The 12,305-nt window shown below is 38.9% G+C and overlaps 1 protein-coding gene across 1 annotated transcript in view; it reads right to left on the reverse strand.

Moving 5' to 3' along the window:
- Nucleotides 1–12,305, reverse strand: part of DCHS2 (dachsous cadherin-related 2) — a 251,765-nt gene that overhangs the window by 52,129 nt on the left and 187,331 nt on the right. Inside the window, exon 13 of the mRNA XM_045987317.1 lies at nt 6,099–6,956. Coding sequence (XP_045843273.1) covers nt 6,099–6,956 — 858 coding nt within the window. The remainder of the gene's footprint in view (nt 1–6,098; nt 6,957–12,305) is intronic.

Raw genomic sequence — 12,305 nt, forward strand, 5'->3', positions numbered from 1 at the left:
CTCAGGTCATGATCCCAAGGTCCTGGGATCAAGCCCCATGTCTGGCTCCCTGATTAGTGGGGAGTTTGCTTCTCCCTCTCCCCTCTCCCTACTGCATGCACTCTCTCTCTCTCTCTTACTCTCTCTCTCTCTCTAATAAATAAATCTTTAAAGAAAAAAAAAAGAAAAAAGTTTAAAACTGAAGACATCTGTGAGAGCAAATAATCTTGGAAGCTATAAAACTATTAAATAATTTATATCAAGGCCATTCAAGCACTAACCAATGGATTTACAGTCTTTTAAAACCACTGGAATTTAAAAGCATAACAAAACAAAACACCTTTTGATGTCTATACGATCTGGCAGTCTGAACTGAATTTGGGTCTAGGTGAAGCTTTGGCTTCACCTAGCTTGAAATGTCCATCAATATGTTACACACCTTGTCAGTGTTTTTTACAGAAGGTTAGGAAACCTTGCTGAACCAGATGTAGGTAAGTGGCATCTAATCAAATCCAATGGCCGACTTAACTGTCATCTTTTCCTTCTCTTTCTCCTTCCTGTTCAATGCAAAGTTGAGCTTTTCTCTCAGTGCAGACTTTATGCCCTTCGCACGTCAAAGCTAACTCTTCACAGCAAGGTCCCAACCCGTTGCTTCAGATGTCTTGAAATATACCTACCTGAATGTTTATGGATTCCATATGCTCATAATACAACCACAAGTATTTCTAGTTGTCTTGATGTGTAAGATTTAATATATAGATTTTTAGAGCCTTAAGTGCTATTAAAAAGTAACAGTTAAATTTAATTCAGTAATTCTAAATACAAGAGGATTGAGAAGGATAGCTCTGATTGGGGGTGAAAGAAAACAGTGAAGTGGACAGCAGGATGAAGGCTTCCCATCCATTAATTCATTAGCTTTCCTGACTGAAGCTCAAACAGGAGGCACACCTTCAGAGGTAAGAAAGTAATTTGTTCTTTACTGTCGTCTGCGCTCACTTTTTATCTCAGACTAGGTTACTCTTAACGATATTGATTAATCCAGTTGTGATGGTTGCAAGTACACTGAAGGTGTGCAGATTTGATGAGACGCTGCCTGAGTGAGGGGCAAGATGCTAAAATCAAGGTCATTTCCTGCCATAAGGGTCGCCTCCTATCAACAGAGTGAACCTGTGACATACCAATGAACAGCACATGGCAAAAATGAAAACAGGTGCAAATCTTGCACTCCCAACAGCACTTTTTATTAGTGTGATTTTAATTCACTCCTTAATTCAACCACAAATGTTATACTTGCTAATCCATAACTTAATTTCATATTGAAATGTTTTCTTTGGGGTGCTTTAGATATTGACTCTTATTTAGGTTTAATTCTGCAAACAAGTTGATTCTGGGTGAGTTGAGAAAGAATCTTCTAGCACTTAGGGAAAGCCCAGGCACATTACTTGATATTTAGAAATATCATTCACTAACGTCACAAAGTGTGATAACAATGATGACATCCAGACTCATTCTTTTGAGGAATAATATACTTAATGCCCATTACTCTGCTGAATTTATACTGGATGTGAACATTCACTGGTAGTGGTTGGAAACCATATTGTGTGAAGGACAACTGAGTGACTTAAAGAAGGGGAAACTACATTAAGTCAAAGTCCCCCAGGTGGTCTCTTAGTCCTTGGACCTCCTTTCCTATTATTCTTGCCCTTGCTTACTCTGGTCCCATCACACAGTCCTCTTTGCTCTTTATTGAACAAACCAGGAAAGCTACCACTACCTTTTCCTTTTTTTTTTTTTTTTTTAAGTACTCTACCCCCAAATATACTCTCTCTTCTCTTGAGGTCTTTGCCCAAATGTGCCTGCTCCATGATTCCCGCCCTTACCTACTTTTTAAAACTGCAATTTGCCCCTCACTCCAGACGTCTCAATTCCTTCTTCCCTTGCTCAGCTTTTTCTTTACCCAATGGCTCCTGTCACCATCTAAATACACTATAGTTATTTATCAGGTTCATCGACACTGTCCATTTATCCCTGCTAGAATGTAAGCCACCCAAGGACAAGTTCACCAATATATCCCAGTAGAAAAGTACCTGGTACTGGATACTCATTTAAAAAAAAATGCTTCATGGAAAGAGCAAATAAAATATCTGAAAAGTGACTGTGTAGAGCAGTGGAGTGTTCCAGAGGGCAGAACTAGATTTATGGAGAGACAGAAAGGATGCAGAACGAGGTTCAACATATGAATGACTTCCCAAATGAAGAGATTTTCCAACTTTGCCCTGAAGTCAAATCACCTGCAGAGCTTGTTAGAAACAATTCTTGGACTTCAGACCTAATGACACAGAACCTTCATGAGAGAGTTACAAATCATTTGTTTCACACCCAATTTCAAGAACCACCCTTCTAAACTCTCAGACACCAAATATTCAAGGAGAGATGGAAAAATTCTGTAATTTTATTAAGATTTTATTTATTTATTTGACGTGAGTGGGAGAGAGAGGAGAAGCAGGGGAAGAAGCAGAGGAAGCAAGAGAAGTAGCCTGAGCAAGGAGCCTGATGTGGGATTCAATTCCAGGACTTGAGCTGAAGGCAGACACTTGACTGACTGAGCCACCCCAGCACCCCAAAATTCTACAATTTTATCAGATCAATTTCAAGATTGATTAATGTACTGTATTTTGCGCTATACTATTTAGAAAATGTTAACTTTACTTTCCATCAGGCTCTGCTCCAGTGTTGGAGTGTATGCCTCTTAAGAGTAATAGAAATATAGCTCTAGGGAGTATCTCATTTGTTTAACATGTAACGCTTTTATGGAAGTTTCATTACACATAAGAATATAAGTTGGTGGGATGCCTGGGTGACTCAGTCTGTTAAGCATCTGCCTTTGGCTCAGGTCATGATCCCGGGGTCCTGGGATCAAGCCCCACATAGGGCTTACTACTGTGATCTGCTTCTCCCTCTCCTTCTGCTCCTCCCCGCTTCACTCATGCTCTGTCTCTCACTTTCTCTTTCAAATAAACAAATAAAATCTTAAAAAAAAAAAAGAACATAAGTTGGAAATTTCTGACTTAGTTTGGAAGTTACTATTATTTCCTTTAATTCAGATAACTGCAGTTGACTTTTGATTATGTTTAGAATTAGAATTCTAAATTAGGATAATTTAGAAATGAAAGGTCTTCTGAGGAAAGCAACCTATGGAATTACCATAATTCCAAAAAGGATCAAAGTCAAGTTAATAACCTGCAATTGAAAATAACCCTAATTTAATATTCAGTGTTAAACTGAATATTCTCTTTTCATAGAGAAGGCAGTATAACATGTGTAACATAGATATTTTCACTCTGACATAAATAAATCAATTTCAGAAAAATGTCACGTTGCCTGATTTCAAGCTTTTCTACAAAGCTGTGATCACCAGGACAGCATGGTACTGGCACAAAAACAGACACACAGACCAGTGGAACAGAGTAGAGAGCCCAGATATGGACCCTCAACTCTATGGTCAAATAATCTTTGACAAAGCAGGAAAAAATATACAATGGAAATAAGACAGTCTCTTCAATAAATGGTGCTGGGAAAATTGGACAGCTATGTGTAGAAAAATGAAACTCAACCATTCTCTTACACCGTACACAAAGATAAACTCAAAATGGATAAAAGACCTCAATGTGAGGCAGGAATCCATCAAAATCCTAGAGGAGAACATAGGCAGTAACCTCTTCGACATCGGCCACAGCAACTTCTTTCAAGATATGTCTCCAAAGGCAAAGGGAACAAAAGTGAAAATGAACTTTTGGGACTTCATCAAGATTAAAAGCTTCTGCACAGCAAAGGAAACAGTCAACAAAACAAAGAGGCAACCCACGGAATGAAAGAAGATATTTGCAAATTACAGTACAGAAAAAGGGCTGATATCCAAGATCTATAAAGAACTCCTCAAACTCAACACACACAAAACAGATAATCACGTCAAAAAATGGGCAGAAGACATGAACAGACACTTCTCCAAAGAAGACATACAAATGGCCAACAGACACGTGAAAAAATATTCATCATCATTAGCCATCAGAGAGATTCAAATCAAAACCACATTGAGATACCACCTAACACCAGTTAGAATGGCCAAAATTAACAGGACAGTAAACAACCTGTGTTAGAGAAGATGTGGAGAAAGGGGACCCCTCTTAACACTGTTGGTGGGAATGCAAGTTGGTGCAGTCACTTTGGAAAACAGTGTGGAGATTCCTAAAGAAGTTAAAAATAGAGGGGCACCTGGGTGGCTCAGTCATTAAGTGTCTGACTTCAGCTCAGGTCATGATCCCAGGGTCCTAGGATCGAGCCCCGCATCGGGCTCCCTGCTCAGCTGGAAACCTGCTTCTCTCTCTCCCACTCCCCCACTTGTGTTCCCTCTCTCGCTGTGTCTCTCTCTCTCTTCTGTGAAATAAATAAATAAATAAATCTTAAAAAAAAAAATAGAGCTACCCTATAACCTGTAATTGCACTACTGGGTATTTACCCCAAAGATACAGATGTAGTGAACAGAAAGGTCATCTGTACCGCAATGCTCATAGCAGCAATGGGCACAGTCACCAAACTGTGGAAAGAGCCAAGATGCCCTTCAACAGATGAATGGATAAAGAAGATATGGTCCATATATACTATGGAGTATTATGCCTCCATCAGAAAGGAGAATACCCAACTTTTGTATCTACATGAATGGGACTGGAGGAGATCATGCTAAGTGAAATAAGTCAAGCAGAGAGAGTCAATTATCATATGGTTTCACTTACTTATGGAGCATAAGGAATAACACAGAGGACATGGGGAGATGGAGAGGAGAAGTAAGTTGGGGGAAATCAGAGGGGGAGACGAACCATGAGAGACTGTGGACTCTGAGAAACAAACTAATGGTTGGAGGGGAGGGGTTGGGGAGTTGGGTGAGCCTGGTGGTGGGAATTAAGGAGGGCACATATTGCATAGAGCACTGGGTATGGTGCATAAACAGTGAATTCTGGAACACTGAAAAGAAATTTTTTAAAAATGCCTTCTGCAGGTATGGAGAAAGTGAAATTGAATAATGATGAAATGACAAAACTCAAACAAAAAGTGCCAAGAGCATGTGCACAGCACACTGCACACCTTTAGCAATCAAGCTCCTCCTCTTTGAGTCCATGTGCTTTGCCTGGTGGGTGGAAAGAATCAGTAGATTCATCTCTCCACTCTCTAGTTAGATATAATTACCCAGGTCAAGTGTCTTTTAATTTACAAGTATCTACAGGAAGTTTTTTCACTTTGGGGTTAGAAAGATAATTAAAACTGATTTTTTATGTACATTTCCCATTACAGGATAAATGTAGGGAAGTAATTGAAAAAGAATCGAGCGTTATTAGGTAAAATAGTTTCTGTTCACAAAAGCCTGGTCTCAACTGTGCTGAATTCTTTGAGGATCAAGTATTACTGCACTGTTCAAAAGCCACTGCTGAGCGTTATCAAAATGAATAATGATACTCATATTAGTAGTTTCTATTTACTACATGTTTACTGTGTGTCTGACACTGTCTTAAGTGCTTTATGTGAACTGGCTTATTCATCCCTCAGAACCTAATGAGGTAGGCATGATTCTTATCCCCAATTTATGGATTAGGAAACTGAGCCTCAGACAGCTTGGTTACCCAATGAGGCACAATGGCTTGCTTCGAATTTAAACTCAGGCAGAGCCCAAGCCTTTAATCACAACATACCTCCTTTTTTATTGTACTTCTAAGAAAGTATTTTAGGAAATGTACACTTGTTAAGGAATTGAGATACATTTAAATAAAGGGTTTTTTTTAAGTTGTAAACTGATGTTAACTGAAAGGTCAAAAGTCCTAGATGATTTATTTTTCAGTATTTTTACTCTCTGTTGTCTTTAAAGGTTTTTGCGTGTGTGTGTGTGTGTTTTACTATATTTGAAGGTACTATTCTAATACTATACTATGGATGAACATTGGCATACCAAAAGTTTGCTGAACTCAGAAATTTGTGACTGAACCCACAATCTCAATCTTGTTGTATAATCCTTAGTTTTAATCACTTTGCCCAAACTGGTACAATATATAAAAACTTGAAGGAACACTCACCTGCATCACAATTTTCAGTCACATTCCCTTTATACAGATAGTGGCTGAAGGAAATCTTTACATCTTCTCCTTCCATGTGAACGACTAAGAGGCCAGTGGTTATCCTAGCTGGGACCCCCTGGTCCCTAACTTGTAAAAGCAGCCAGATTGGGAAACATTCCGAAGATGGGTGGTGCTGAAGTTGAACTGTTCCTGTATACTTATCAATAGAAAACACTGACTGGGTCTCTGCAAAACTAAAAATGACAGTTCCATTGGGTCCCAAGTCGGGGTCACTGGCTGTCAGAATAGCAATTGTCTGGTTAGTAGGTAACTGGGGGGAAAGAAAAATCTCCAAGGGGTTCTGCTCCCAAACTGGGTCATTGTCATTTACATCGGTGACATGTACTTGTATAATAACGGTGGTGCTTCTTGATCCCTGGACACTACAGTCTCTGGCCACAGCCCTAAACGTATGCTGAGATCTGGCTTCTCGGTCCAGGGTGCAGCGGGTTCTCAATGTGCCTGCCACGGCATCAATGGTGAATGCACCCGAAGCCTCGTCCACCAGTAAATACTCAGTTTGTCCATTCAGACCTTCATCCCTGTCCACGGCAGACAGCACGAGAACCTCTGTTCCCACTTGGGCATCTTCTCTCACAGAGGCCTGGTAATGCAGCATGGGGAAGGACGGGCCATTGTCATTTTCATCCAAAACCCTCACCTGCAACTGCCCTAGAGAGCTCCTCGGTGGATCCCCCAGATCAGAGCACAGGATGACCAGGGTGAAATGGCTGACTTGCTCCCGGTCCAAAGCACGAGTGGTTGAGAGTTCCCCTGATGTCTCATTGATAGCAAAGTATTCATCTGTATTTCCTTCTGTTAAAGAAAACACATTCAAATTCAACATTCATTCGAATTGAAGAAGTAGCAGCCTTTTGCTAGCTAGCTATACATATATATATGATTCATATATATGTCATATGTATCAGTCATATATATGATTGTATATATATCATGTATATATATACATCATCATATATATGTATATATCCTATATATATGATATACAGTATGTATACATATATATGATATGTATCATATATCATATATATGCATAGGATTCATTCTTTCAACAAATATTTATTTCATGATTATTATATTCTAACACTTTTGTAAGTATTGAGGATATAACAGTGAACATGATAAAGTCCTGCCCTTTAGGCTCATGAAGCCTCTATTATCAGGGGATAAACAAAATAATACAATTCACTTTTTCTCTTAATTGAAATAACTAGAACACTTGCTTTGACTGATTTGCAGCAGTATGGATTTTTGTGTATGCATTTACAACTTTTTATATTCATATATTTTTCCTCTTGAGATGATTAAAATGTATGTTTTATTTGCAATAAAACAATACCAGGCAGGGATAAGAAACAGGATATAACATCCATTTTTAGATAGCAATAAAAAAATCAACATGTTGATACTAGTATTGTGGATGAAGTGAGATTCTCTTCCACTCTCCTGTGTGCCTTGTGCATAAATCATAACACTTCTGTAAGAGATAGGGGAACACTTGTCTGTTTCTGCCCTAACATAAGGAATGACAATGTTTTATTCTTCTTTGTAGCCTCCAGAAAAATCTTCCCTTTACTCTTGTCCATGGTACCAAGCAGAATAAAAGTTAAACCTGAGCACAGAGACAAAAAGCCTTCAAAGATATTTTAAAGTCATTTTAAAAATTAGTCAGGAAAAAATATAGTTCAATGATGTTGGCCATATCTTGGATGAGGGACATATTCTTGGATCAAGCACACTGTTCCAAATAGAGTGGGATCTGGGCACCTGGGTGGCTCAGTTGCTTAAGTGTCTACCTTTGGCTCAAGTCATGATCCCAGGGTCCTGGGATTGAGCCCCGTATCAGGCTCTCTGCTCAGCAGGGAGCCTGTTTCTCCCTCTCCCTCTGCCACTCCCCCTGCTTGTTCACACACACACTCTCTCTCTCTCTCTCTCTCTCTGTCAAATAAATAAATAAAACTTAAAAAGTGGGAATTTACTGGAGTCTGCCAGTGGCATGTGGGGAAGAAGTAGGACAGCATTCAAGAAAACAACAGCCATAAGTAGTGTTGGGGACCGAGAAGTACTTGCATTTGTATTTTGTTCATAAAACATGACTAATGTATACCAAATATAGGGGTGATCAGACAAACCTACAATTCTGTGGCATTTGTCATTGATAAAATGGTTCATTCACTCGGCAGACATTTAAGGAGAACATGCCATGTGTGTGTCGGATGCTGAGAATGTGAGGACAGTAGGGCATGATCCCTGTCTCCAAACATTTACAGTCCATGAGGAATTTGGGTCAGTATTGGCATATTAAAGTGTGGTGTGAAAATCATACACACAGGGTGCCCAGAAGCACCACGAAGGACATGCAGTCTTGTGTTAGGATGGGCAGGAATGCTTATTAGAAAGAGTGGCATCAGAACTGGTTCCTAAAGCAGAGGGCACCAGGCTAAAAGTTTTGGAAAGTGTGTTCTAGGCAGAGGGGGAGCCTAAGGGGAGCTTTAGAAATATGAAGACTTAAAGCCTGCAAATGTTTTAGTGTAACTAGAGCACAGGGTTCCCTGGGTGTCTGCATGGAGAGGGCAGGGAGAGGGTTGGCACCTGGGAAGACATAAATTTAGGGCATTAAACCACGAAGCATCCTGTGTATACTGGCGAAGAGTCAGCCTTAACATCCAAAGAGAGCTCCTGAAGGATTTTAGAAGGGAAAGGATCATGAATCACATTTCTATTTTAGGAAGAGGGCTGGGTGACAATGTCAAAGCTTGGTTAGAATACAGGAAAAGTTAAGAGACTATTACAGTAATCAGCTTGAGGGAGGTTCTAAATGAATACATGTATAGAGGAAGCGGACACATCCCAAAGATATTAAAGAGAAAAGTAAGGAGGCAGGGTAAAGGAATCATGATGGGTCTTAGGTGAAAGAGTGAAGGGCGTTTAGACCAGTTGTGTTTAAAATGAGGTCAGAGTACCCCTGGGGTTATATGAAGTTTTCTAAGGAGTATTTGAAAACTGGTAGTTTTAAGGTAATTTCCAGAAGCTCAGTTTACATAATCTTATTCCTAAAATTGTTCTGCCTGAGAAATCACCTAAAATGATGTGAGTTTGTCTTTCCACATTCCTTTTTTCTTTTTAATAAATCTTTTTAAAGATTTTATTTATTTGAGAGAGAGAAAGAGAGAAGGAACAAAATCAGGGAGAGCAACAGGCAGAAAGAGAGGGAAAAACAAACTCCCTGCTGGGCAGAGATCCCCATTCAGAGACTCAATCCCAAGACCCTGGGATCATGACTGAAGTGGAAGGCAAACGCTTAACTGACTGAACCACCCAGGCACCCCTCCACATTCCTTAACGTTGTTACCTTTAGCATCCTCTCTGGTCTGTCTCTTAAGGATGATGCCTTGGCAGGTGGCTTTGCAGTTCCAGAGTGCTTCTGGAAAGATTTCTGAATCTCTCAGTATCTGAGGGCACAGGACTCCCAGCTGTGAGCCTGATCCTGCAGGTGACCTTGGCTTGGGCAGGGCCCATGGGACTGAGGGCAGGTAAGGAGCTTAGCTTGGCCTTGAAGGGGAGCTTTCCCTTGCCTGGGAAGTTGTTTGCATATATTTTTTAAAAAATACTTTTTATTCTATTTGATATTTTTAAAAGGTGATATAGCCTTTATTATAATGTGTCAATATTTATGATATTCTGAGAGACACTAATTAAACTTTTAATAAAAATTTTTAGTTAATTACTTAAAAATATGTGCGTTGAGAGTACATGGGTTTTCAAGACTAAGTACATGGGTTTTCAACTAAGGGTAAGTTGAGCGAGGGATGAGCAGAGACTTTAGAAGCTGGACTGTGATGGGGGATGGTGGGAAGGAAGTGATGCTGGATGCAGTTGGGGACGCATTGGTAATGCAATGTTGTTAGGAATAACAACTGGGTCCTGGAGGTGAAACAATTTGAAATGGGAGGAAAAGATAACTGGGTGTGCTAGAGTGAAGAAAAAAAAAATTTAGTGAATATCAGGTCTGGCCTTGCTATTTGAATTAGCTTTGTTCCATATATTTTATCACTCTGTAAATTATTGAAAACTGATAATAGTGAATCTTGTCCTAGAAATGCAAATTAATTGTGTCTAGTGGAGTATCATTGGTTATTGTCCTGCAGATAGACCTCATCTGCATTTCAGAACTCCTTATTTCCTCTGTGCCTGTGTTTGTGTGTGTGTGTATGTGTGTGTGTGTGTGTGTGTGTTGGAATTCTCCTTGGACCAATTTTAACATCTTTTCACTTTGCTCATTAATCAATGACTTAAAGAAAAAATCTTCAGGAAGTGTTAATTTTATATTTGTATGAAAGTCACTATTTTACTTTTTTAAAAACGTCCTTTAATGGGGCGTAGATCTCAGATGCAGATAAAGATAGGTAGATGTAGGGGTGCCAGTGGTCGCTGAAGATGAGGACCAGATGAAATGATGCAGTAAGAATGTGTCAATGAGCAAAGTAAAAGAATAAGCACAAAACACCCCTGGAAATTCCAGTAAGTCAGAGGACCACCCACAGACAAGGACACTGGGAAGGCTTGTCTCAAAGGCAGACAAAAGATCAGGAGAAAGTGACTTTCTTTTTTTTTTTTTTTTATTAAATTTATTTATTTATTTTCAGCGTAACAGTACTCATTGTTTTTGCACCACATCCGGTGCTCCATGCAATACATGCCGAAAGTGACTTTCTGAAGTCAAGTTGGGACCAAGTGACCAGGGCATTGTTCACAAAGGCATAAAGCAGTACAATTAAATTAAGAAAAAACCTGGATCCACTGGATTTAGCATCAAGACCCTAAGTGTCTTTTTGCAAGGGCGGTTTCAGTGGAATACATATTGTAGCAGGCTAAGAAATGAAAGTAAGGTAAAGACATAGAAACCAGAGTGTACACAACGATTTTTAAGAAGCTTGATTATGGAGGTAAAGAGACAGTGAAGGGATGCATCTGAGGGAAGATTTTTTTCAAGATGGGAAGGATTGGTAAATATTGATGGGTAAAACCAGCAGAAGGGGAAACTTTGACAGTATGGGAAAAAGAAGTGAATCAGCAAACAAACCCTTATGCAGTGAAAGGGGATGGGTGGCACTCTGCAGATTTTTGGTAAATGGTGCTCAACAAGATACACACAGAATTTGGGAGAAAGCATTTAGAAAATCTTGTAGAGGCCTGACAGAATAATTTTATGTCTGCAAAATACCGTAATAGATTTAAAAAACTGGGGCTTGCCTTTTGTACGCCTTTGTGTTTTTTTCCTCACAGTAATTCATATTCATTGTACTTTACAAAAATTTCAGTGCACAACAGATCAAAAATTTAAAAAAAAAATTCAAACCCTGGTCCTTCATCACAGATTGTTTGGAAAGTTCTAGAAAACAAGAGTTTACAACGGAAAGTACCCCATGCAACAGTCAGAAGAGAGGTAACTGGGCTTATCTATACAAGTTAGTTTGAAAGGGTAGCGTTCTTCTGGATGAAAGTATGACAATACACATAAACATTTAAAATATATATGCCCTTGGACATGATAACTTCACTTACATTTATCATAAGGAAATAATTGGATAAGTGTTCAACTGCAGCATTTTTATAATAATAAGACTACTGTAATGGTCAATATCTAAAAGACCATAAAAGGGGATGGATGAAATTGTGATATTTTACGTATGCAGTAAGAAGAGACATCGTTAGAAATGCTAACATATATGTATGCTTACCAATATGAAAGGTTCACATAGCATATTAAAAATGAGTTTAAAAAATGAGGTAATAAAATAGCATATATAAATTATCTAATATATGTAAAATTGATGTCTCCATTTACCCAGGTTCATGGAGAAGCGTTGCTCAAAATAATAAATGAGTTACCCCCATAAGATACAAATATTTTATGTTACTACTGTTGTTTTTCATAAATCTGTATATATATTCTAAACCAATTGTATATCATTTTTATAATCAGTCAAAAAAGCAATAAAGCTGTTCTCATTTTGGAGTAAAATGGATGGCACATAGAAAATGCCACTGGTCATAGAATTTTTAGCATATAGAAAGTGATAGCTTTCAGAAGCTAGTCCCAAAGCCATTCTTATAAGATCTAAAAGCAACTTCTCCCCATCA

Source organism: Meles meles, chromosome 2 (genome assembly GCF_922984935.1).
Source record: "Meles meles chromosome 2, mMelMel3.1 paternal haplotype, whole genome shotgun sequence".
Lineage (NCBI taxonomy): Eukaryota > Metazoa > Chordata > Mammalia > Carnivora > Mustelidae > Meles > Meles meles.